At 42.9% G+C, this 27,414-nt stretch overlaps 2 protein-coding genes across 6 annotated transcripts in view; one reads left to right on the forward strand and one right to left on the reverse strand.

Moving 5' to 3' along the window:
- Positions 1–288: 288 nt before the first annotated feature.
- Positions 289–11,659, reverse strand: SLC25A20 (solute carrier family 25 member 20). Of its 2 annotated transcripts, XM_048315273.1 has the most exons (9): positions 11,468–11,659; positions 10,705–10,797; positions 8,653–8,780; positions 6,420–6,510; positions 5,346–5,463; positions 4,104–4,176; positions 3,413–3,522; positions 1,958–2,082; positions 289–1,456 (listed from the first exon to the last, which is right to left on the reverse strand). In XM_048315273.1, exons 1-9 carry the CDS (start codon positions 11,570–11,572, stop codon positions 1,394–1,396), a joined length of 906 nt encoding a protein of 301 aa, XP_048171230.1. In that variant the 5' UTR covers positions 11,573–11,659; the 3' UTR covers positions 289–1,393. The 2 variants fall into 2 exon arrangements, with proteins under 2 accessions (XP_048171230.1, XP_048171231.1); XM_048315274.1 differs by lacking the exons at positions 10,705–10,797; positions 11,468–11,659 and adding an exon at positions 9,596–9,734.
- ARIH2 (ariadne RBR E3 ubiquitin protein ligase 2) overlaps positions 11,501–27,414 on the forward strand; it is a 36,663-nt gene continuing 20,749 nt past the window's right edge. The window contains exons 1-3 of one of the 4 annotated variants that reach the window (XM_048315271.1): positions 11,501–11,586; positions 13,150–13,155; positions 15,812–16,159. In XM_048315271.1, the coding sequence (XP_048171228.1) occupies positions 15,911–16,159 (249 nt within the window). In that variant the 5' untranslated portion in view covers positions 11,501–11,586; positions 13,150–13,155; positions 15,812–15,910. Of the gene's footprint in view, positions 11,587–11,889; positions 11,975–12,839; positions 12,968–13,149; positions 13,156–15,811; positions 16,160–27,414 lie in introns of those variants that run through there. The other 3 variants (XM_048315270.1, XM_048315272.1, XM_048315269.1) reach the window with 3 other exon arrangements.

Consider the following 27,414-nt stretch of genomic DNA (forward strand, 5'->3'; position numbering starts at 1 on the left):
GTATGTGTCATTTGTTCCAAGATGTGTTATTTAGTGTGTTGCTTTATAGTTAAAAACTTGCATCCACAATGCAGCACCTAACAGGACTTGTATGACAATATGCCAAATGCAGAATATTCTTTTCCACAGCTCATGTCAGAAATTGAAAAGCTAAAAGGCAAGGGGTTAGCAATCAAAGATAGCACAGCACAACTTAATTCCCAATGAATCTCAGAAGTAAGAATTGGAAAACTTTTGCAAAACCGAGCATGCATGACCATGCAAAAAGTAAATGAACGGAGGCACACATTCTAGCCAAGCAGCAGCTAGTTTTATTGAGTTCCAGTAACACTGCATCACAACCAAAAGAAATTAAAAGTTGCTTTTTGCTTCTCAGTATTAGACATTTCTCAAATGAAAATGTGATTATGTTTAATAATAGTAAGAGAAAACCAAGGAACAGAAGAAAGAATAAAGTTAAACAAGACTGCACAGCCAGCATCCTCTTCATGTGTTCCCCTTGTGTCAGAGAAATTCAGTTCTTGGAAGTGCTGTTAAATTTTCTCACATCAATGTCAGGGATTGAATCCCAGGACACAGTATTTGATGAATCAAATATATCACAGATTGCTATGAGCCATGCTGTACTTTTGAAATCACATTTGGGCTCTCTTCAGTGGGACAGAAAGGGATTTGAGAGAAAAGTTCAGGTTAATCAAACACATTTCCCCACTGGCTCCCTCAGTAAAGCTTAGCTCAAATGTTAAACATAATGCATTTTGTGTCCTAGTTCCACAGAAAAGATCAGCATGCAAGACCTGATATGGTACCTGCAACACCCCTCAACCCACTCAAACATAGCTCTGGCCTCCCCTGCTGAGCTGTGTTTGCTGCTGTACACGCACAGAAGATTAAAACCAGTGTTAACACAGAAACAGCCACAACTGAAAAACGACAGGAGATGAGAACATTGTCTGACATTGCTTGCAGACACGACCATGTGCAGCTGCTGACTTATGCCCTGAGAGTTAAGTACATGCTGGCAATTATTTTAAGGAAGTTTTTCAGCCTTAATAGCTACATGTTTCTTCAGTAAATAAAGAATTACATTTTAAGATGTGTCCCCTTCTTCATGAGGAAGTACTTAAGGTAGGGTGTGTGACAGTGACAGCTGTCTGTTAGCAGCGTTACTGCTGTGGTTGGCTCAGAAGATTTGTCACCCCTAACTCCTCACCAACTCTGTGTCACAGATACAGCTTGCATTCCTGACTGGCACATAGCACCACCTAAAGAATGTGAGGAAGGCAAAAAGGTATTAGGCAAACAATAATTCCTGAAACATTAAGTGATCATTCATTTATTTCTTTGAGGCAGACTTGCGCTCTCTTCCTTCTCCTCTCTCGCTTCCTAGTCCTCATAGACCAGGTGCAACCCAGTTAAGAAACTTCATAGCAACTTCAAAACCAAGAAAACATGCCTGGAAAAGAGAACACAGAACAAATAAGGATTCTAAAAATCTGTTTCAAACAAGGCGCTTGAAATGCTGCACTATGAACACCTAACATGGTTTATTATGGAAGGAGGAAGAGGACAAAAAAGGTCTTCAACCAGAAGCAAGAATTCTACTGTATCCCTCCACACAAAGGCAGAGCTTTGGCTCTGTTAGGCTCATTATTTATTGAAGAGGAAGAGAGTCCAAACTCATTCCATCTTCTACAGTTGGATGTACAACCAGTAGAAAAAAAATATCAGAGAAAGTCAACAAAGAGCTTTCATGAAAAGTTTTGAATAATGATTTACTCCTAGATTAAAGTACAGTTTTAGAATCTGGACATCAACAGTCAAAAGTACCTGCAGTGACAAGAACCTCACTGAAATGGTACAAGAGTAAACAGGCAGTCATGTCCTCTCCAGACTGCAAACACTCACTGTGAGCAGCCATGTCCCCAAAACCCATCTGGAATCACAACATACTCACCGCGTTAGCAGGAAAGGCCCTGATCATCACGGCTGTGAACCCCTTGTACAGAGATGCAACTCCTTCCTCTCTGATGAGTTCCCTCAGCACATCTCTAAAGCCATTTGGGTATTTTCCTTCAGGAGCTGAAAGGGATGCACAAGGCATTAGCTCAGATGTGTGGCAGTGACAAGGGCTGAAGGATGTGCCATATGTAACAGCCCAGGATTTTCAACAGGTTCACACTGCTATAGCAAACAAACAAGACAGCTCAGTAAAGGCTCAGTGAACAGAAGCTAGGTGCTCACCATCACCAAAGAATTTACATCATCAAGTCATTGCAAGCAGGGAAGAAAGGAGAACAACTTTTGTCAGGGTTGGAAGTCTGAGCTGTTATTTGCACTGCTGATCACAGCTCTCCCAAGAGCTGCACTTAGGTGATAGGAATGTCAGATATAAAAACTGATGAAACTGGTTAATAAGAAAATGATCCTATCACATGTCCCAGCCAAGAACAGCAACAGGCTTCAAATGAAAAGCACAGGATGTTCTAATGCTGATGTTACGTGGATTTCCCGAGGTGTTTTTTAAAACCTCTTCTACTCAAAAAACCATTTCTTCCTTCTCCTGACACTGCCCTGGGAAATATTGCCTCTGCCAGTCCTCCGAAGAGGTAACCCACAGATCAGCCCAGTTAAACAGAACCACCATGGACCCACATCACCCACACAGCAGCACTAGAGACTGGCTCAGTGGAACAAGAATAAAGCTGTGATGTGTTTCCCTCTTGGCCTTGGTATGGTACAAACAACCACAGTAGCCATTGCTCAGAGAAAAAGAAATTAAATTTCCTGCACTGATTATCATGATTTGTGAAAAGAATGAAAAATGGTCACTGTCCAGTGGAGAGTTGAGTCCACAGAGACGACGGGGAGCCTTAACAAAAATATTCATTGACAGGACTGGCAGAGAAACCAACGAAAAACCTGTCAAACTCTGCTGAAGCACAAGGCCTGGGGCCATCTTCCCTGTAATTAGGCCACAGACATTAAAGAGCAGAGCTGCCTATCCAAAAGCAATGCTCTCAGCAAGTCACGCCCTATTACTATAAACTGCAGATAGCACAGGCTACAATTTACACAACTATGTCTGAAGCGAAATAACAAAACCTCTCAAAGAATTACATTTGTAATAAAACAGCTATGACAATTCTATTCTGAGTTCTATGCTTAGGTTTCAAATCAGGTACCTCAAATCAGGATCAGAGAGGCAGAAACAGAGCAGTGCAGCCTGATGTGCCAAAAATTTGTGAGGAAATCAACTAGAATGCTAGGAACACCCTTGAGTTTTTCATGCACTTGTCTCAAGCAGTGCTCAAGACACGATTCTTCCCAGAAGGCATCTTCCATCACTGCCCAGCCCATTCCCAGGAGCATCACACTGAGTGTGGCTGTGACACACTGGAATGCAACTCACCTGTCTGGAAACGGGATTTCAGCACATCTGGTGGAATGGCAACTACCCAGTTGAAGATCCCAGCCAGGCCCCCAGCAAAAAGGATCCTAGGCACACTGAGGTCACTCACACTGTGGCAGGATCAGAATGGGGTGGGAGGAAAAAGTTAAAAAAAAAAAGACAGAAAAAGGAAAAAAAAGTCAAACTCATTGTTTTGACTAAGGTGACAATCCAAAAGCCTGGCTGGCAGCCAGAAGGCAGCACAATGCTGCAGAGACAGAGTGCAGTATCTGAGCAACCTTTCCAAGATGGACCAACTCTACCCTAAAGATTCAATTTTTTTTATTCAGCAGCACACACACACATGCTCTGGGGAAAAAAAACCCAAGCCAACCAACCAACCAAACCCCCACAGAAAATTCAACAAAGCCCCCTAGCATTTTGTACACATACAGGGTTGAAAGTGAAGAGACCTATTGTAAGTATTCCTTGCTTGGCTAACAAGATCTAAACTGGAAGCTGAGAGAAACTCAGAGCATTATTTTAATTTTCAGTTAACCCCAGACCAAAACAGCTTAACTCACAAGATGAGCAACCATTTTTATTTTTTAAAAATTTGTTTAGCTACTGCTCTAAATCTCTTTGTAACTGGGGAGATTAATCAGCAGTGTCTGGGAAGTTCAGAAAGTGATGACTGTGAGATTTCACTGACCTCTTTCCCTGAGGGGTCAGAATGTTCTTCAGCCACTCATACGTCATGAAGTACATTCCACTGGCCGGGACGTCTGGTGGGTAAACAACAAAGGCTGTGAGGAGTGGGAAACCAAAGGAAGCCCAGAGGCACACCAGCCCCATGCCAACACAGCAACACCACTAAGTACATCCAGATTCCTTTTCTGAATCTCTTCTACAAACAAAATAAAAATCTGCTGCTGCCCTAGACATAGGAGTCTGAACTTTCCCATGGAGAGCAGGTGCTAAAGGCAAGAACTGGGAAAATAACGTTTCTGTCAGCAGCCTTTCAAACCAGACTGTAACCTGGTTACATGACACTAATGATGAGGGAGCTCTAAACTGTCCATATTGCTGCATAGCACATCACAGCAGCACAGGAACTTCATGAATTTTGTTCATGTATTAGTTCTAATGATTCTACTTGAGGATTTTTTTTCTGCAGTTGATAGGTCTTGTTGTGGTTTTCTTTTAAGCTACTCCCACAGCCTATTCTTAACCCATACCTAAACCAGAGAACCATCCCCTATCTAGGGACACTGCCAGAGTTACACTGCAGGCTGCTACACTTGTGTGAGAAGCAGAGGGTTGAACAAAGTCCTAAACTGAAGTAACAAAATATAGAAATTTCAGCTTTTCAAAGGGGAATTACTGAAATACGTAAAGGATTCTGGGTCTGGCACAACTACTTAGTTGTTGTATTGAGAGAGGGGTCATGACATCCCAGTCCAAAATAACCCAGACTCAAAAGGGTAGAAAGCATAACTGCTGCCACCACGTATTTTAAAGCAGCCAATATTATACAGCAACAGTCACAGACAGGCACAATCCTTCTCTCAAGGAGAAAAAAAAGAAAAAAAGAAGAAAATAATTTAAAAAAAAAAAGCCCACTTCTGTACTTTCTCTTCTCTTTGTTCTCTCTGCTCCTCTCCTGAAGTCTCTCATTCCTCTTGGCTTCTCAGATCTTAATTACTTCCTATATCCCTCTGATCCTTGTCATCTAATCTCTTCCTCACTCACTGAGAATCTCATGTTTATTTCTCAGGCCCTTTGAGGCACTGGAGTAGCTCTGCAGACTGAAAAAAAAAAAAAAAAAAAAAAGGAAAATGGGTGACACAGCCCCTCCAACTGGCTAAAGGAACTGTGAGATCTCCCATACTGTGTCAGACTTCTTATCCTGCAGTCCCCCTGCATCAGGGACCAGGACAGCCCCATCCCTTACCTCTCATGAGGGTCAGCACCGTCCCCTTGTACACGCCCCGGATCCCAGCCTCGCGGTACAGCTGCTTGGCACAGTCCAGGGAGCCACTGTACTTGGTTTCACCTGTAGCTGCCTGGATCTGCAGGATTAAAGTGAGAGTTTCTGACCAGTGAAGGTTTCTGGTCAATGTAGAATCATTCAGCCAAGGGTTAAAAAGCCACACGTGTGTTTCCAGAGAGGAAGGAGCACACGCTCCTGCCTAGGGAACCTCTGCCTCACTTCCTCAAGCAGCTCTAACATTGAAGCTGAGGCTGTGGTTACTGTTCCACACAGAGGAGAAATTCTCCTTTAGTTTTCCACAGTGTAAGTTTGAAACAACTCCAGTCAGTTAGGTAATTCCACACTGACAAAAAGTAGTCTTCAAATAGTTCAGTGAAATTCAAACCATTTGTATGTGTATAAAAGCTCCCATGATAATATCCTGTCTGTCAGAACTAACATGTGACCACCCATCACCATATTAACAGAGTTCAACACAGTCTGAAACAAGCAGAGCTTCCCACACCTGCTAAAGATGTCATTTCATTTGTTCAGGTTTACATTTTCCAACAATACTTTAAAACCCCCGCAGGAGGTGCAGAGCTAGCAGCCACCCAAATGTCAGAACACTGTTTTGAAATGAATTCCTTAGCTCTGCATGGGGAACTGTCAAAGTAACAGAACTTCTTTACACCAGAAAGAGTCTCATGATCTTGCAGGTTTACACTTTTTTTTTTTTAGGAAAAGTTTCATTCAGAAAAAACTGACTTTTCCATACTTTGAACTGGACTGAGGCATCCACGGATGCCTCATATGATGCCCCATAGCATAAGGCTTGTGCTCTGTAAAATGAATAGAGCAATTAATGCTGTGTGTACTTATACTGCCATGGTGAGTTTGTTTAATGCTTCTTCGTGACACAGCTGCATTAAATGACAGTTGTCTCAGTCCTGTCAAAAAACAGAACAGAGTAAATGCACTAACCAAAGAAATTCCTGCTATGGAAAGACAAGACCCCTAAAATTAAATTCCCATCACTACCATCCAATGCCTTACCTGCAAAAGGCACTTGATTCTCTCTCCTGGAGCCATGATTACTGTTGTGAACACTCCTGACAACATGCCAGCAGCAAACAGCTGAGGATATCTGCCCCAAGGAAACAGAAAAGACCCTAACACAACACAGCACACAGGAAACAAAGGGCAGAAAGACTCCTGCATCACCAGATTATGCTGTTCCACATGAACACAACAGTGGAACTTGAAATGCATCCACTGCTTTTGATCAGTGCAGAAGTGCCTTGTCAATGCACAATTAGAGCTAAACATTTAAGATCTCTAGGACTCAAAACACTGGTTCTTACAGCAACCACAACTCAGCTCTTCATATCCATTCTATTTGCTAATATTCCTTCTACTTGTATTTTTTGCTATAGCACTCCCCATTCATTTTCATTCCCAACAGTCTCTTCCTCCTCCAGTCTCCCATACTCTCTCAGTGACCCCAGATTCCACACATATTCCTGCTTGTGCAGCCAGAAGCCTCCTTTCCATAACCTCTCACTCCCTCACTCCTTCAGTCTCTGCCATAGTCGAGTCTGTCCTACCAACCTGCCATTATCCCACACATTCTGCACCTGCTTTCACGTGGCAAAGTATCCATGACAAAAATCCCTTAAACAAGCTGAATTTCTCCATCACATAACAGCCTCCTGCTACCTTCCCTAATAAGATGACCTAACATCTCAATTTAATCCAATTCCACACCTCCTGCTTCTCTCCGCTTGCTCAAGAGATGGCATTCTATTCCAATTCTTACACCTCTCTCTACTAAAATTCCCATGATATCTTCCAGACCACTCAGACCTCCCTCACTACTCCACATGCACCTCCTGCTTAAACTAAGCTTTGAGGTTTTTAGCTCACCTTGGGATTATTCAGCCCCAGAAAAGGCAGGATAGGCTCCTCAGGTTTCTCTCCACCTTCTTCCTTCCACAACTTCCCTTCACAATGAGCATGGGGAACCACAACCATCCTGCCTGCCTCTAGACAGACTCCTAGTCTGTCTGACCTTTATTTTTGGGTCTCATGTCCCAAGCACACTGTACCTTCACTGTGTCAGGTCTGCACCCACAGAACAGCACAGCTGGGCACAGTGACAGTACACACACTGTTTGTTCTTTTCCACTGCTCTGCTTGAGAGGAATTCTACATAAAGGCTCAAAAAACTACACTGTCCTTTTCCAGCTTGCTCCTTAAGACTTCCTGTTGGTACCACGTGTATGAAACACAAGGCATTGAGGCGATCAGGCTGCTGGGAATAAGTTCATGGTGCATTTGTTGTTCAGTCCCTACTGTTCCCCTGGTCTTTCCCTTCAGTCTTGCCTGCATGGGGACACTGCCATGGTATAACAGAGGGTACGTGAGCAGCTCCCCAGCACCTCAGCACTGCTTCCCTCTGGGAGCTGCGTTTGCAGTGGCTCACATTGCAGGGCCAGCTGTGCTCACATGAGCCCTGTGTAGGCAAGGCTGCAACAGAAACCAAAACACCCCACCACAGCTGGCTCCACACAATGGGCTCCTGCTTTCTGACAGAGCTCCTACCTAGCAGACAAATAATGGGATAAAATGTTGCTAAGCTACAGCCCAGTCCCTGTAGAGCTGTAAATCACAGCTCAGCAAACCCATTACAGGAGTACTTTAAGGGTGGGGGGCCTTCTTCATGCACAGGTTGGCTTGTAGAAAGCCACACCAAGTTTTCTCAGCTTCCTATTGCTGTTCCTGAAGGTCAGACATGCCTGAGAGGAGGGCTGCTCATAAACACCTCTTTTCATAAATAATAATAAAACATTTTTATGGCTGTTTTCATATCCTAATGAAGGGACACAGGAAGACTCATAACTAACAGGAGAAAGAGAATCAGGGCTGTGAATGTTGTCAAGACTGCTTGACCATGAACTTATTGCTCCCATAGTTTCTGTTAATAGCAAGACTGTTGGCAGGCAATCATTATATAACTCTCACTGTACTCATCTAAACCGGAATTGTTCCTTAATGGCTCCTTCTTGCGTAGAAAGGGAATTGCATCGCACCTGCCCACACAATGTCTGTTTTTAGCCTGTGCTATCAGCCCCACGCTTCCAGAAGCATTAAACATGAGTGTTTTATTTTTTAGAACTGTATTTATAACCTAGGAGAAGACACAAATTTGCGCCACAACTCAACGTGTGACAATACAGGAACAGCCTCAGGACGCCTTTCCCAACCATCTGATTAACCAGGAACTCACGTCAAAACATCATCAGGTTTTCTCTGCTGGAGTCTTTTTCCCAAACCAAATCCAAAGAAGCACACAGCATACATGGGTGTCACTCCAATGATAGGAGCTGCCATTCCTCTATATAAGCCTCGGACTCCCTGCAAGAAACATTATCACAGAAATTACTTGGTTTGGCATAAACTTTGCACATATTTCAACTTGTTGAGAAGAGACAGGTGACAATCCAGGATAGGATCCATCTAACAGTCAAATTGATCAGAGGACTAAAGGGGTTTTTTGTTCATTTGCAGTTATACGTGTTTAGCTGAAGCTCAGGGACTACTGCAGAGGAAAGTTATCCTTCCTGGGAAACACTGGCACCACGAATGCCCTTCAATAACAATACTCATCACCTGCATGTACATCTCAAGTACGAGGAAGTGAAGTTAAAATCCACCCGAATAAGAGCCTTAATAGATTATGTCAAGAGAGAACACTCTCAGCTACACACAGAAATGCACCTGTATTTTACTGGTAACTTGTCAAATGCAGTACTGTAAAATCCTGACACTGAACTTGAGAACGCTGAAACGAATTCAATCTTTGACTAAAGGAACAGCCAGGGAGAGCAACCTGAATTCCTTCACTCCCCACATGAATTCACTTTGGAACAGGTTCAAGAGCAAATTATTTTTTGTTTCCTACCCTAAGTCAAAACTTTTTTCCCACACAACATCACATTCCTGATGTTTCCCTTTATGGACTGCACATATGAAAAAATTCTAATGCAGACCCCAGCAGCTGTATTTATTTAATTTCTCTTGCCTTTAAATTGAACTTTTTTTCAATAAAAAGGATAGTTATCTTCTAGATAAAGGCTAGACACATAAATTAAATATTTTCTGGTCTGTGCACCCCTTTCTTCCCCCTGCTCCAATAAACCAGTGCATCCCAGTACATGCTGAAGTCTTACCGGCACAACTGGCTCTGCCATGAAATTGCACCTGGTTGAGAGATCAGCCACTGCTGCTCAACCTCCCCATGAGCAATGGGAAGCAAAAAACCTCTCTTGGCAGAGGTTTAATAGTTTTCCTTAGAGAAACGGATGAGTATTGAGTAGGTGTAGAGAAGCAGCACTGCTTTTGAACTTCCCATCACAAGGCTATTATTATGGCTCAGCTCTGACGTCCGTGCTGCAGCAGGGGTGTTAAAAACTGCCAGGGATTCAGAGCTGGCACAGCATTCCAGTTCTTTGTGGGAGAGACCAGGGAAACAGGATTTTCTTTGGTTATATAACAACCTGTTAATACCACAATGGAACTGGATTTCAGATTTGAGGCAGATCTTTCATTTAACAGGGAGTTACCTAACGAGATCCAGCAGTTAGAAAAGAGACTTCAAGCAAGCGGAAGAACAGTTGTGCTTTACAGCCATTGTTTCCAAATGGTAAAGAGCTGCTGAGAAAACTTAAAAAGCAGAAAACTGGAGTGTCTGTCACTTAAAGACTTTAAATCAAGGCTGTGCCTTTCTAAAAACAAAACAGACTAGCTCAACAACATGATAATAGTGATTCAGGAATAAAAAACACTGTCCCCCTTCTAGAGAAGGTTGAAAAACTACTATAATTGACACTCTGCTCTCAAAAAAAGAAAAAGAGAAAAAAAGTCTATAAATTAATGATCCTCTGCCTTCTCATAGCTGGCATAACACCTTATAGAAGAAAGTACTTGTATCAACAAAAGTCATTACCCATTTTAGGATTTCCAGAGGTGACTCCAAATACCAGCAAGATTTCACCAACTACAACAAGGCCAAAAAACAACTGCCAACATTCACTCCAGTCTATAACTTCAGACATTAACATCATGCTATTTTGAACCAAAAACATTTCTTAGCAAAACAGAGACATGTACCTGGAGCACGTGCATGCTAAGTATTCCCCAAGCTTTGTAATCTGCTTAAAAATGTTAATGAGAATCAATTTAACTGATAACCCAGGAATTGTATGGTCTCTGGGGGGCACACGATTCCATTTCTGCGATGTACAGAAACAACTGATACATCTGGCAGGTGTCACAGTACCTCTCCAAGAAGAGTCTTTCTGAAGCAGTCAAATGTCCCAGAATAGAGTGGGGCCTGGCCAGGCTGTGGCTTAGGCTGGGTTTGCAGTCTGACCTAGTAAGAGGGAGAGGAAAACTTTATTTTATTAAATATTACAATCTAAACTTTGATTGACAGAACCCCTCTGGCTATTATGGTGTTATGTTTTGTGACTAGACCCGAAGATATTGATAGAAATATTGACATCATTTTAGCCCTTTGCAAAAGAGAAGAGGTTGAATTTTAATGTAATGAGTAGTTAATGTATTTAACTAATCAACTGCTGGGATGACGTCCGGATGACGACCCCAGCTCCCTCTGGACGCTGAGTTCTGCTTCCACAGGGTCACTCCTGGCCTCCCCCTGGCGCAGGGGCACGGGGCCCCGCCGCAACACGGGGTTGGCGGGAGCATCCCAGCTCCCAACTCCTTCCAGCACCGGGACACCGACGCTTTTTTCCCGATTTTTCACTGTGAACCGGGATTGCGAGCCGCTCGGCCGCCGCGCCGCCAGGGGGCGCCCGACAGCACTACGGACACCCAGCCCAGCCTCCCCGCGGCGCATACCGGAAGCTCCGCGTCCCGCGCAGTGCCTGCCGGGAGCTGTAGTTCTGCCATAGCGCCCACCAGAACCCGTGCCGCTCCCGCGCAGTTCCTGCCGGGAACTGTAGTCCACCCCCCGCTGCCCCAGACCGCACAGTGCACCGGCTGCCCCCCTCGTCCCTGGCCGCCCCGCGCCGTCTCACCTTGATGGTGTCCAGCGGGTGCCCCACGAACACCAGGCAGACGCCCCCGAAACCGCCAGCGAAGAAGTTCTTAAAGGGGCTGATGGGCTGCGGCTGCTTCGCCATGGCGGCGGCAGAGGGTGAGGAGCGGGACTGGGACTGGGACCGGGATCGGGGCGCTGCGTCCCTGCCGAGCCAATGCCGCCCCCTCCGCACCGCGACCTTTAGCCCAGTGCGGGGCACGCCGGGAGGCGGGCGTGGGGCGGGCCGGGACCGCGGCGGTGCGAGGGGCCGCTCTGGGCGCTGTCACCGCCACCGGGTGCTGTCAGCGGCCGAGCCCGGCCCGGGGGCCGCTCCCGAGGGCGCGGGGCCGCGTCCCCCCGCACATCCTCAGTGGTTCAGCCGTTCCCCCCCGCCCCAGCGCTGTGGCCCGGCCCGGCCCCGCCCCGCCCGGCGGAGGTGACGCAGCGGGCCCGGCGGTTCCGGCGCGCAGGAGGAGCCCGGGGCGCCGCTCTCGCCGCCCGCCCGGTAAGTGCCGGGCCGTGCCGGGGTTCCTGGCGGGGCCGTGCTGGGGCTGGGGCGAGCCCGGCGGGAGGGATGTGAGGCTGCTTATCCGTGCCCAGTGCTGCGCTCGGCGCTCCGCCCCGGCAGAAGCCGCAGCCCGGGAGCTCTCGAGCTCCAGCCGGCCGTGCGGGGGCCCCTCCTCGCCCCGCCGCCGTTCGGGCTTTCCCCGCACGGCTTCTCTCCCGTGGTGTTCCTGCTCTGCCCTCCCACAAGTCTGTGGCGGTCTGGCTGTGCGGGACAAGCGCGGGGGCTGGTCTCGCACGCATTCCAAAAGAATGGACCCGAGGTAATTTAAATGCGCTGGGTCCCGCTCTGCCCGAGCCCAGAGATGCCGTGGAATACGTAGGTATCCCTGAAACAACTCGTAAAAAGCGACGATAGGTTAGAAAGGGCAGGAATGAAACGAATCAGATGAGCTGGGAAGGACAAGGCAGCCGTGATAGTGTGAACCAAGGCTGGCAAGAGGAAGGAAAACAGGCAGTTCACGGGGGGAGTGTGATATGGCTGCAAGGAGGTCCCTGCAGAGTCATCTGTGGTGAAGAGGATAGGGCGTCTTCTGGTTTCTCGGTTTTGGATGAAAAATGCCTTACCTAAAAAACAGTGGAGGAGGAATGGCGAGATGTGCACTGCATATGTGAGGAGGCAGTTGGGGATGATCCACAAATTATGGGTTTGGGTGACATAGGTGAAGATGCAATTAGCATTGATAGCCAGTGTGGAGCTGAGGCTGTGGATGGTTTCAGGGAAGAGGGAGAGTGTTAGCCTGTCTAAAGGTTACATGGATAAGGAGTTCAGGAGGCAGACTTGAGTTGCACTTTCTCTGTTTCAGATAAATAAAGAGGTGAAAGAAGAAAAAACCGTATGGAATGGTTGTGAAATATCAACAGAAAAAGAGGAGGAGCATTCTCCAATTGGAGGAGTCTCCGCCAAAAGAGTCATTAGAGGAGTCCCACAAGGGTAGGCACAGAAGGCAAGAAATAGGAAAAGAGTGTTGTAGTGGGATAAGGAATGAAGTGGGATCTCATAATGTGGTGGCATGATGGAAGGCATTTTGAAGGCATTTTGTTTCAAAAGACCTTGTTAAGTATTGTGTTGCAAAGCAGGAGTCATGGAAAGGGCATCACTGTTGGAGGAGACAGCAGAGGGTAGGGGTGGGTATGTTTAGGAGTTCCTGCAGGAGACTGGAGCAAGAGAGGCGACTAAATTGTATCACTGCTAGTAAAGATACAGGAGTATCTTGGATAAAGATGGTAAAAGAAGGACTCATCCTCCCTTTGGTAGGAAAGTGATCTAAGTATCGTTTAAAATTTATAATTTGGTTTTGGGAGTTATGGTAATTATTTAATCTAAATAATCCATGCTTTTTTGACCTTATCTTTTGAGTTTAACATCTCTATTGTCTTAAAAATTAGTGCTATCAAGTAGTAGCTCTGCCTTTGTATTCAGAGGGTTTGATTTGGGCATTGGGCTGAGCATAGGTGGGGTGAGTTTTGTTCCTGGTTTTCCGAGTACCCTCCTTTGCTTTGTCCACAGAGCATGTACCTTATCCTTCCTCTCCCTCACTTGTGTCAGTGTGGTGTCCAGTTATGCTGGAAGTGAGCTCTTTCCTAGAATGTTGGGTCACAGAAGTCACCTAGTCCTGCAGACTGTTTTCTCCTTGATAAATCGCTATGTCCATTTACCTCTGCAAACAGTTCTTCTGTTTGCTCACAAAACTGTGCTGGTGGCACAGAGAGACATCTCTGCACTCCTCTGACCCCCTCCCCAGTGACTGGTGTGTAACTGGGAGGTACTGGGCAGGCCCATTATTCTACTTGGATATCTACAAACATCTCACTCCTTGGATGTGACTTGTCATGTGTTGGAATAGCAGAGGACCCAGTCTTTTCATTATTTTTTTCTCTCTCTAGAGTGTGGAATGATCTGAGTGATTTTGAGAAGTTCCCTGGCCTGTGAAACTTGCTCAGGCTTTGTGGTGGCTGAACAAACCTGTTGCGCACTGGGCTCTCGATAGTCCACAGTGGGATTAGAGGCTCAAATAAGTCATTCTTTTAACATAAGTTTTAGCAGGTAAAGATCCACTGCTTCTTTTATGCAGGAGCTCAGTGTCAATGCAGATTAAGCCCAGACTCTAAGCGGGGTAGAGGGAGGGACGAGGGTTTGCCTTGTGTCTGCCAAATCAGATTTCACATCTGTCTCTTTCCAGTATGGAGAGACTGTGTGTCTGTTCCTCTGAAGTCCTGTGGAAAGCAGTGCTATAAATTATTTGTGTGCTACGTATGCTGTGGATAGCTAAGGAATCAAGAGGCAAATGAAAGGAATGAAGACCAGAATTCAGGGAGCAGTGTAATTAGGTACTAGTCTTCAACCTCTCTGGAGGTTTGTATCTCCTGAACTCACTGAAGTCCCTCAAATTAATTGTACATCACATCTCTTCCTGGTTATTCTCTGCTGCCTGGTCAGGTGACTGGAAATGGAAAACAAATGAGTTGAGGAAAAATAATGAAAATTTGTGGTTGAGATTTCCTGTACTCTAAAGTCAGGATTCTCAAAGCTTGATTATGGTTTCCCCAGCAGCTACAAATTGCAATACTGAGGGAATATATTTGAGGAGCAGAGCTGGCAACGTAGTAATGCAAAATGGGAATGTATTTAAGGAACCAAATACATGCTGCTTGTGGAAAATAGAGCTTTGATTTTAATATGTGTTTTTATATGTAAAATTTTGTTACAGCATTGTTTTAATTCTTCTGTATTTAATTTATTCTCTCTAAATGATTTGGTTAAATTTGGTTAAATTTACTACTAAATATGAGATGACCATAATTCAAGGTTGATTCGTGCTTTAGTGCTGAATCTTTCAGAGCTCAAATTCATATGGTTCAGTTACACAAGCAGAAGGTTTGTAGTTCAGATAACTATCAGATATGTGAATTTTCTAAAACAAATGAGAATCTTAAAAACAAAGAAAAGTTAGCTGTTCTGATTCTTTTTCAATAGCAGCTGTCAACACCTGAGCATTTCTACATTCAGAAGGTAATAAGCATATATTGAGAAGGCAATATAATGAGAGAATTAATTTTATTTCCCCCTTCAGATATAAAGTCCAAGCCACATCCCATCCAATAGAACCAGTTTAAAGGGATGAACTAGTTTCACAATTTCTTTTTCTTGAGATGGTATTGAAGGCTGTTAAATTGTGTGTATGTGAGAGATCTGTTTGCTGGTCTTATTTTCCTAAGTCCCGCTTAATGTCTGTGGTTCTGAAGCAATATGGATTTGTACAGAATATCACAGGTTGTACAGGGTATCACAGTTTGATGGATTTGTACAGAATATCACAGGTTGTACAGGATATCACAGTTTGCGTTTCTAGCTACTATAGTCATAGTTAAGAGGTTTGTGTTTTTCCTGTTAATTAAGTGGATAGGATGCTGTTCGTCAGCACTTCAGGCTGTTGATAAAAAACTTTGTCATAAAATCTGTTTTATCTCTGAGAAGATCTGTAGTGAAAGTTATGCAGCCAATTTCCAAATGTCAGAAGTCTCAGGGCCTGCACTGAGGACTAGGATGCAGTGTAATAACCCAACCTCCGAGGTTTTGGACCTGTCCTGTAAGAGCAGCCTTGGCTTTGGAAGTGCAAGAGTCACAATGGATCCAAACCAGGGACATGCACAGCAGAATCTTCTTTACTGGGCCGTTGGGTTGGTCTGTTCCTGGCTGTTTGATCACCTGTTTGATGTTGAGATGGAGCCTCTTACAATTTCTTAGGCACAGAAAAAATTGTTTTTCCTCCCATAGGAGACAGAGCTCAGATGAATTCAAAAGAACGATAAAGTTTGGAGGAAAAAAAAGAAGCTGCGCTTGCTTTCCTGGTCTGCAGTTTGGCAGGGCATTAAGATGTCCGTGGACATGAACAGCCAGGGCTCTGACAGCAATGAAGAGGATTATGACCCTAATTGCGAGGAGGAGGAAGAGGATGAGGATCCTGGGGATATTGAGGATTATTATGATGGGGTAGCTAACGACGTGGAGCAGCAGGGAGCAGATGCCTTTGATCCAGAGGAATATCAGTTCACCTGCTTGACTTACAAGGAGTCGGAGAGCACTCTGAATGAGCACATGGCCAGCTTGGCTGCCACGTTAAAGGTGAGGAAAGGTTTCTGCATTAACACAGGTGTAAGACAAGTCTGTGGTTGAACAGGCAAATGCTGACAATACAGTTTGTGATAAAAGCTGTGGCAACATTGCTGTTATGGGGGGTTGGAGGAGCATTATTGAAGGTCCCTTGTTCAAAACTGACTCAAAGGTTTACAGTTGTTATGTACTGGTTCTGGGGCCTGAAAAATCTTCCTTACTGAATGTTGATTCTTTTTTTTTACAGAACTGAGCTTCATGACCAAAATTCCCGAGTTATAGCTCTTTGCATTAATGCAGAGAGGATATATAGAAAAGAAATCAAACCATAAATGGTGCAGTTTGGTACACCTGTGTTTGAGAAGATAACTGACAAATAGGAAAACATGCTAAAACTCTGTAATTCTAACAAAAACACTTTTCTTGATTGGTTCTGAGAGAATAATCATGGACTTTCAAAGACAGATCAGCTGTCATGCCAGGTATTAACCCTACTGTTGCAGTGACAGCAATTCAAGTACAGTGAACTTGCTAGCTCTTGGAACAGGTGTGACTTAATTCATTTCACAGAAAAGTCATACTCAGAGTCAGCTCCCTGGTATTATGCTCAATAAGACTTCTGTGAAGTTTTCTTTCTCTTTTTGTAACCGATTACTGTAGTATCTCAAAAGAGGAGGCAGGCCAGACGAAATCAGTTTTCTAAACTCTAGATGTGGATGCTGGGTTGAAATTGCTGCTGCGTCAACTTTGTAACAAACCGGTGTTCTAGTCTTCTAGTGGTTGCTCTTCTCTGGAACAGCCCCTGAAAGCAGGACAGGTGGTGACTGCAGCATGTAAAAAACCCATGTTGGGTAGGTTTTGATACCAATTCTTTCAGTCTGAATCCAATCTAATTTTTAAAATGAGAGGGATCTCTTGATCTTTATTTGCACATCAATGTCCTGTAGAAACAGTAAAGCCATAAAGCCTGAGGACTGTGGATCATAAGCAACAGGCTTTAAAGGGCACCCATAATTTGATGATTTTGCCATCTGTTGTGCTTGTTCTCAGCATTTACCACCTCAGAAAAGGAAGTTTTTCTTGCTCTTAAACTTGTCTCTGTAATTACTTCAAAATGTGCATTCTGAGCTCTGAATGCCTGTAGTTCCCTACAGATTGTCAGAAACAGGAGACAACAGAAAAGTACAAATGAGAATAGTTGGTCAGTACTTCTGATCCAGCTTCCAGTTGCTCTAGGTTCTTAGCAATTAAGATTTAGAACAGCTTTTCTGTGCCTTATTGTCTGCCTTCAAATGGAACACCCTCCAAAAAGGTGACCCCTGCCATATTGTTCTCTTGAACTAAATTACAGAAAGCAATACTTTCAGTCCTTAAAATCAGGCTTCCAGAGTTAAAATAAAATTTTCAGAAGGTCTGAAGGTCTTATTGAGCATATATTATAGTTGCCAGACTATACCAACCTGCTAGCTCAAATCTCATCCCAAATTGGACCCAAGGAGAGAAAATTTGGATTTCTTTTATATCAAGAATATGCCTGCATATTTACTTTTAACATTAAGTGCTACGCACTTTGGTTTGTGCATGAAAAGATGAAATTGAATATGAGTAGCAGTTTGAAAAGCTGTGATCTTGTAAGCCACACACTCAGGCTTTAGCCTTTGAAGTGCCACATTAACTCTCTTTTCTCCAGCAGCAGTAGTCCAACAGTTGCACTTTTCTTGGATATCTGTTGTGTATCTGCAGCATTTGCTTTTTGTTTCCTGGCATACTTGCTTACAATTCTTCAACAACCCTGTCTTCCTTCCCCTCTCTCCCCCACCAAGGAAACTTGTGATTTTGTTAGTTTTCTAAGACAAAATGTAATAGAAAGAATTAATATTGAATTAGAAAGCATAGAGAAGAAGGAAATGGAATGGAGCATGCTAAAATATTTATCGTCATTATTTTCCATGGACCTAATGGATACGAGTAAACAGGGATAGACTTTTAAAAGAATTTTATTAATTTCTTTTCTATTAATTTGCTTGAGCTCTAAAAACTGCTTTTTCTTTTTAAAACTACCTTTCACAATGTTTTGGGTTTCCTTGGATAGTGATGGTTGTTCTTTTTGAGCATCTAATTAATTTTGATTTCATCTCCTTTGCCTTATGATAAATACTGATTACGTGGTGCTTTTTCAGCATTAGCTCGTACTTCAGGCAGAGTGGTTGCCCCAGCAGGGAAAGCTGAAGGTAAATTAAAGACTGTCTTCAGGAGGTACAGTGTTGAAGCCAATGGATGACTTGGTATCTGAGTGATTTACTATCACAAGAAATTAATAGATTAATATAGTTCCCTAAAGCAAATTAAAAATAAAAGCAATAAATGGGCTCAAAGCTGTGTTGGAATGTTCTGCCACTGTCTGTTGTCATTAGGTGATTCACTTTCTGAAGGTTAAACTTGGGGACACACACACATGTATTGAGTGGGTTTTTTCTCTGTGACATACTGTCTACACACTTTAAAGACCAGAAAGGGAATTTCAGAGCTTTACATCTTCGTATTTGCAATCTGTGCTGTTAATGGCTAATAACAGTTTAAATAGATAGTATTTCATTTGTTCTGCTCACTAACTGTTTTTCAAGCTGTTTTGCTCAGCTATTTCAGACTGATTGTTAAATTCCTATTTTATTTTAAAGTGTTGTGGTAAAGGATGGTCTCTGGAAACCTTCTTGGCTGTTTGCATTCCCCATGAGTTACAGCTGACCTTGTTCTCATTCTTGCTGGAGGCACTGAACTGAGCAAACCTTGCATTGCCTGGTTAGCTTCAGGTTAGGTGTGAACACCCTGCACGTGGTTAAAAGTTTGCATGCAACATTGAAAGAGAAACTCTTCAACAAAGTGCTTGTGATTTGTCTATCCCAATTAGAGACAACACTCAGTTAAAATCGAAGGTCTGATAAAAGCATAAGACCATGCGTGTGGGTAGATGTATGTCCTTGTATCTCTTACTGTCGTAGGAAACTTTTGCCTCAAATTCTTCTGACTTGCTTTTTGTCAGGCAGGGAAATCTGAATAGAAAATCACTGCAAACAAGGCAGCAGTAGACTAAACCAGCTGTGCTGTGTCACAGGCCTGCAACTGCATTAGTGGTTTTTCCAGAACCGTACAGAAGCTAGAGAGTTTTAATAAGTGTTACTCTGAAAGTTTCTCCTTAATTTTGGTTTTAGTAAGAACTGTGAGTTCATTGGTTTTCAAGGAAAAGAAGAGGAAATCTTTGCTCTTTGGTTAGTACTGTTAATATGAAGATCTGAGGAAGGTTCAGTTAATACCCTGACTAAATAGGACAGGCTATCTCTGGTGAAACATGTCAGAAGAAAATCTCGAATTAATACCCAAAACTGTGTTTTTCTGACCAAAAGGCCTATGAATTGAAGTAGGTCACTTTTAATTCCTCAAAAGGTCACTTGACCACAGTCAACACTTGCGAAGAACAATGCTCTCAAAAGCAGAGTGGCCTGTATTGCCTGCAGACCAGCAAATGAATTTACAACAGTTCTTTTTAAGAAATAGATATAATTATAAGATACAGCATCTTTCAAAAATAATGAATTAAAACGGTATAGTAATAACTTTGCTTTTGAGATAACTCTGTGAGTTGTCATTGAGTGATTATGGGTCCTGGAGTGGCTTATCAGTACATGCAAACAGTGTGATACTCAGCAGTTGTACAAACAAAGCTGACCCTGTCACTGGCAAGCAATTACGTGTATGATGATGTCATATTGTTTTTGTTTGTGAATGACGCTTCCTGGCTCTGCTGAGGGTCTCCATACATGTCTGGAGTATCTGTAATGTTTCAAATAACTGGAAATAGTTTCTCTGTTTCAGTGATGAGGTGGAGTTTTCTAGTGTTACCTTTTTTTTTTTTTTTTAAATTGGTGTTATAAACCACCTGATAAAACAGTTGCAATTAGAATTTATGAAAGAAAAACTACCATGACTTTGGGCCTTAGCTGATTGTCAGTCATGAGGAAGCTGTGATGTTTCTGCACATGCAAGCTAGCAAGGGAAAATAGTCATGTTGTTTTACAGGCAATTGGTACTGACGTCTTTCTATTAAAACCAAAGGAACTGTAAGACTGAAGAACTTATACTTCTCACTTTGCTAATTTGAGTAATCTGGTAATATTTATCAGAGAGCAAAAAGCTTACTTCCTATGCTTCCTGAAATTACAGCTTGTGATGTGAGTTTTTTAGCCCTGTCCCTTGAAGAGTAAACCTTGGTAGATGCAAAAAGTATTTGATATCATTATATAATTCTGAATCTCTTAATGCATGTTATCACTACTGATCTTTCATAGATAAACCAGTTTTTCGTATGTTCTGGCTCACCATACTGATGTTGCATCTTTTCATGGAACCAGATTAGTAATTGCTCATGAAAACACAGCCCTCTGAGGCTGCTGCACACACTCCAGTAGCGCTGACACAGAGCAGTTAGTTTGTGGAGCTGCTTGGTGAGTGCTGGCAGTGCTCCTTTGCAAATACCATCTCCAGCAAACCCAGGGTCATGTGCATGGGGGCTGGCAGCCCATGTGAGCAGCCCTTCCTGAAGGAGCCTGTTCCCTGCAATCACAAAGTGTCTGTAAAGAGCCACATGTCAGGACCCTGGTGTATGTGTGCCCTGCTGTATCACTGTTCAAACCATGGCCCAGAGTGTGCTGTGGGGTGCTGCTTATCTGAACCAGCCTGCAGTGCTGCAGTGTCATCCTTTCAATGCCATAATGACTTCATGGAACTTTATGCAATCTAAAATGGCAGGATTAAAGCCTCGCTGTGCCTGAGTACCTCAGGTGCAGGAGAGGAATTAAACCCCCTTGAAATATTAAAATGCATGTACATAACAGTTTCAAAAATTTATGTTTAAAGTCCATGAGCACCAACATTGGTAAGTATCAGTAAGCAGTAAATATTTAGATATAATTTATTATAAATGGTAGAACCCAATAGGCAAATTTGACTTTTTCACAGAACCCCTGTGGTGCTGTTTGGCAGAGAGAACACACTGTTTAAGTACCCTTAAACCACTAGATTAGTCAGGACATGCAGGTTTATATCTGTACTGTGTTCTGTGTTTTTTAGCACCAAGCCAACATTATGTGGGACATCCAGTCCAAAGCTGTACCCCTTAGGAGCACTCACATTTGAGACACACCTTTATCCTTTACCTGCTTTTTCTTCCCAAACAGAAAAATCCTGGAAGTTCTGCTATGTGTAAGTTGGGTTTTTGCCTACAGATTCACAATTCAGTAGTATCAAGAGGGCATGAGTATGACTGTAACGTCAGTGTAACTGTCTTCAGTGTGTTTTGGTTTGGCTCATAAAAGTATTTTTGTATTTTAAAAATGCATTAAGTTTTTGTAGACTTTTGGTCAGCAGAATAAGAGAGCTGGCTGGAGAGCCCAGACCATGCAACCTTGTGACACCTTCCCAGAGTCATTTGAGGAAAGAAAACAATTTTGTTACTTACTGCCCAGGACTGCTGAAATTCTCGACTGGAAAAATGAGCCACAAATGTGGAGGGTGATTATAGCCCACACATTTCTTTGTGATTCACACCTTAAGTGTATCTTACAGCCAGTATGACTGCAGTGAGCAAAAAAATCTGTTCGCAGCTGTTGATGAGTGTGATCTTGGTGGGAGGTAGAGGCAAGACATAAGTCATTAAAAATGCCAAAACAATCTCTCGGTAACTGTTTCATGTTGCAAGCTTACAGCTGGACATCATGATCACAGGACCAGCATGAAGCAGCTGAACACTTTGCCCAATTTGTGCTGTGCCTATTAAGGATGGTGCAGCAGAAACAAGCTGTGTTGTGCACTGTGAAACACTGTTTTGTAAAGCAGATGTTCCTCTTCTTCATCTTTGTCTAACAAAAGAAAAATGCCCTTAGAGCTGCGGTTGTTGAATGAAGGACTCTGTTATTTGGGATTTAGCAGGGATTACTCATTGCAAAGTTACCTAAGCCCTGCTCCACTGTGGCTGTGTGCCCACACCAGTGCTCCCAGTTTGGGTTGGCTGCCCAGTGTTCTGAGCTACTGGTCACGATTGTGTGGATTCAGGTTATTACACTTCTTCCCTGTGCACCTTCTGAATCATCCTCTCTCTCAACCAGAAGGAATTGTCCACTCTTCCTGTGTTTTGCTGGGAGAGCACCTCGGCAGGGGCTGTGCAGTGGGGTGTGTTGCTGGGTGTTGGCAGCATTCAGGGAGCGCAGTGCAGCGCGTGCTGGGCACTGGTGCTCTGACACTGTGTTACTTTGGAAGGAATAACTGCAGGGAGGACAGCTGGGGAGTCTCACGTCAATCTTATATCCGTGTGCTGTCTTACAGCTTTCTTGCTGCATTTCTTTCGCTCTAAATCTTTCAAAGAAGGGATCTCATAGCTGTTTTGTAATGATGCCTTCTGGCATACCAGCTTGCTGAAATGTTTCTGTTCTTTTAATATTTATTTCTGAATTTCCTCAGGAAGAATAGCCTAACAGCTTGAGAAATACGTATGTTGAGATTTCCTAGCTGAGTCCTACTGATCCTGTTTGTTGGCAGCTGCAGCTGAAATTGTTGCTGTCCTGTGTAGGATAGTGGGTGGATTAAAGCAATGTGTAAATGTGAAGATCCAGAATTTAACCCCAGATCCCCTTTCTTCAGTGTGTGGCCAACTAGGTTATGCACTGACAACTTCACAACCGTGGTGTAACACCAACAGTGTTTGTCATTCCCAAACTGCACTCCACCTCCTAAATATGCTTCTAATCTTGCAGATTGACACCTGCATGCCAGAAGGTGAGTGACGGGGTACAGATTAAAACCATGTGATGAAGCAGAGCTCATGGAGTGCTGTTTGACAAAACCTTTCTATGGTATTGAGAGTGCAGCTACAGTCTCTTAAATGGCATTTCTTTACCTGCTGCAGCCTGCAGTCTAATCAGGAGAGGGCCTGAAATGTCAGACAAATCATAATCAATCCTCTGTGTGAAACTTAAAGGTGGAGGGCTTTTTCTCATTTTTTAAAAAATTTTTTCTGAACACAAGAAAAAAGAAATGCAGTATATATGATTTTGTTGTAAGATTGTCTGTTTTTCCTGTTAGGTGAAATTAATTCGAGTTCAGTTTTGAAAACAACATTCTTATGCTCAGAAACCTGTAAGAGATACAAAAGATTTTGCTACAAGACTTTGAACACTTGGGGTGTTTATGGCAGGTGATGTGAATCATATCTCAAGCCCCTGCAACCTCCTGAGTTTTCTGCTAGGATTACATATTGGAAGTCTGCTTACAAGAGGTAGATCAAAGGAGAAAATATGGTCCAAAAAAACCCTTTTGGTTGCCCTTTCTTAATTCCTGATACTTCTGCAGTTTTCTGAGAAACCCTCCAGTTAAAACAGGGCAGTCACATAATTTTTCCAGTGGGGCACGGAGGGAGTCAAATCTACTTTCCACAAGAAAAACAAGTACAAAATGAATTTTTTTCCATTTGTGGGGTCACTTTCCTTACCTCAGCATCCTGAAGTAAAGCATGTCTGAAGGGATTTTTTCTTCAGTGAAATTACTCAATACAAATAATGGTTTCTTTCTAAGGTGCTACTCTACTGCCAGCTCAGCTCAGTCTCTATTTTGCCATAGTTTCTCACCAACAGAAACAATTGCAGAGGCTTTTGCTCTGTGTGCCTTTCCTGTTTTAAAGAATTTTAGTGTGTTTTTAGAGGTTTGGATGCAACACACAAACTAGTATCTTTTGAAGTTCATCCTTTCATTGCAGAACTAATAAAAACTATTTGTGGATTAAAACAAATGCTTCTCAAGATTAATCCTATTTGTTTCAATCTATTTGTATAAAAAGCTTTGATTAGGGAAAATGAAAGAAATGGAAGCTACATTTCTTTGTGCCACATTTGTGTTCTTCTTGGGCAGACATTTCAGTGTAACCCTGATCTAACAGGAATTGTCAGCTTGGTGCAAAGCCATGGGATGTCAGCTCCAGCCAGATCCTATAATCTACAACTCATTCTGAATTGAATCTCTTTGAGAATCACATGATGATCATTGTTTTAAATTCCTGATACCATATCTCTGCAGAAATGAGGATTGAAATACACCTCCAAAAAATAGGCCTTCCCTTTGAGAAAAGTGAAATGAACTCATGAGATATGCATGCAATATAAATATGCATGAGCAATTTCTGTAGAATATAAGCTCTACAAAAGATGGAGGTTTTTTAGCTTTTAGGAAACATTTCTGTCTGAATTACCAACTGTCAAGGCAGCATGGTTGAAAAGATTTTCTGCTGTAAAGAGATGAAACATCAGCTCTCCAAACACCTTGGCTTATCTAAGGAAGCAAGTTAAGACAATTGTTTTAGAGCCCTCTGAACACAGCAAGGTACCTGCAGAGATTCTTTGCAAATTCTTTTGATATTTTCTTGTCCTAAAGGGTGCCAGACTCTCTTTCACACTTCAGAAGTGTGAGAATTTTGCTTATCTTGGAGAGTAAAGAACCTAGGAGATAAATGGAGATGGAAGTAATAAGGAAAAAAATGTTGGGCACTCTTCCAGAAAATGGATAGATTTGTGTTTGATGCAATGGCATTACTTTGTTCCAGTTTCAGAATCTAATTTTGTTCAGCACTATGTAAAATCTTCAGACTGTTTTTACAGCTCCTGTAGAATCTTTTCCTTATGCAGAGCAGTTTCCTCTTTGCACCCTTGCTCTGTGCATAGGCACTGTGCCCCTTTTCCAGTGCACTGATCAACATTTGGTGCCCATTCCTGGCAATCAGCAGCCCTCCATAAGTCAGATTTAAACTGGTGAAGGTTTGGAAGAGGCTTTGGAGGTGATAAAATTCCTGTTTTAAAATAAAGCTGGAAATGGCAGATTGGATGAGATTCTGTCTGTTCAGCTTTGCTGCCACATCATGAAGAAAGAAGTCTGGTCTTCAGTCAAAAATTTTCCAGGTTCATATTTTGACTGAGCTGATTTTTGATATTAAAGTTTCAAGCTGGTGATGGAGAAATGAGAATGAGGAAAAGAAAAAAAAATTAGCATGACTATTGCTTTCAGCTTCTAAACTTTAATAAATTTAATCCCAGATAGAGGAGTTCTGGAGAAGTCAGGCTATGTAGGCTGTTGGCATAATCGATGGGTTGCAGGCAAATACTGAAATAGTGCAACATATAGAATATGCATTCCCCTCTGCACTGGGTTCTGTAGAAGCATTTCACTGAAAGGAGCTGCTGCCAGCAAGACACCAAGTGGGCTGTGTTACTGCCTTTTTTGGTTCTTAGCATTCTGAAATGAGAATAGGAAAGTTTAAACAAAGCAGACAATTTATCAGAGGCATAGTTTTTTTTTTAATGTGTTTTGTGTCTGAGTCAAAGCATTACTGTTCCTGAGATCTTGTGGCACCCAGTGACTGATAGGGGACTGAATCAGTGCTCTTTCTGAAGTGTTTTATAAGTTTGAACTACTTCACTTTGTGAAACTTCTGACTGTCCAGGAAATGCTTTATTGGACAGTGTGCCAGCCGTATCAGCTTCTGTACTCTCCTTCTTCAGTACTGTAAGATAATGAATTATGTACGCATGGACCAAACTTCTGATTGCAATGGTGTTTTTCTGTGCTCAGCATGCTTTTGCTCCTGCTTACAAAGAAATACTTCAACTATTCTGGGGTGTTATTGTGGAAGAACTGGCTGACTTGGTACAATCATTCAGTCATTGTGAGTCTACAGTCATTGAGGAGAGGCTGGGGAGCACTGCTAATCAATAGAAGCAAGCTTTTGTTAAACATTTGTTTTTCTTCTCATGCTTGTTTTCTGGAATCTCCTCAGTAGTGTTGGCCCCTGATGGTATTTACATTTGTCTTCTGAATTCCCAGCCTTGCTGTTGGTGAGCAGGACATAGCATGTGGTGAGACTCCACTCAGCAGGCACAGCCCCAGCATCATCAGTTGTTTGCTCCTCTTTCTTACAGTTTGAATGTTACCTATCTTTAATCTGTAAGAACTGGTAGTTCTGTGCCAAGGAGACTGTGCGTATGTTGCTGAAACTGTCTGACTTCTGTTTTGCAAGATCACATGCACTCTGATCAGGTAGTATCAAAACTTTTTCTGCTTCAGGGCTTTTATGAAAGTGGTCTCATGTCATGAATCAGGCTTTATGAATTGAAAATGTTATAATTTTGTGTACTTTTATGATGGAAGTACTAAAGTTAGCACTACAGCTGATCCAGTCAGTGCTTGTAGTTGGAGTTAAATAGGAATAGTCACAGAGGCTTTGTTATTCTTCTAGATCTGTTAGTCTGGCATCCTTCTGGAGCATTAATTCCACATCTTGCCTGACATATAATTTGGTTTAAAAGCATTTGATTGTGTTAGGATAGTTTGTTAGATTTCAGAAATGTCTGCTGGTATTTGTCTTTCTCTTTCCATACATCTTCAGTCTTGAATGTACTTGATTCCTCCTCAGGGAATGAGTAACTCCATGGAATTGTGAAGCTGCAACAAATGCTATACCTCAGGCTCTGAAAATCCAACTGAAAAATACACATTTTCCTATGTTACAAATCAGCTTCCCATTTAAGTCCAGTAGTTTGTTTTCTTCTGTCAGGATGGTAGTTTTTCCTTACTGCTACTGAGAAATAGTTTCATTACTGTTAAAGAATGATTCATTAGCATGTGGTTTGCATTTGTAGCAAGCCAGTCTTGTAGAGACCACATTCCTGATGGTTGTTTGTTTTACAGACTCAAATGCAGATGTTTTCCTTGTACAAACAAGTCAGAGGTGTCTGTCTGGGTCTGCCAGGCTGGGGGCTTAAGATAACAACCCGTCCCAGGCTGGCAGTGGCACTTCATCCATGCAGACTGTGTGTGTTGGCAGTAGCAGCCCTGTGTGCCATTCTCCATCTAATCACAGGCTTCTGTGCCAGGAGGGAGGGCAATGCTGCCTGGCAGCCTTTGTTTTCAGAGGGTCATATCACATCCGTGGTAAAGTTGAGGAAGGTGACATGCCAGATCTTACACAGCATGAGCTGATGCTTTGGTTCTCCTAGAAAAAGGGTTGTTTGTACCTTGAAAATTGCTCTTTTATTGCTGGGATTTCTTAGTGGCCAGCAAAGTGGGCACATCAGAATGTAGAGATGGGTAAGAGTCAATTAAACACCACATCTGCTTCGTGTCCTGGTTTAATTTGCTGACCCAACCGTCCAGCACTGGAAAATGCCAGTATCATG

Source organism: Corvus hawaiiensis, chromosome 11 (assembly GCF_020740725.1).
Source record: "Corvus hawaiiensis isolate bCorHaw1 chromosome 11, bCorHaw1.pri.cur, whole genome shotgun sequence".
In the NCBI taxonomy this organism is placed as follows: Eukaryota; Metazoa; Chordata; class Aves; order Passeriformes; family Corvidae; genus Corvus; species Corvus hawaiiensis.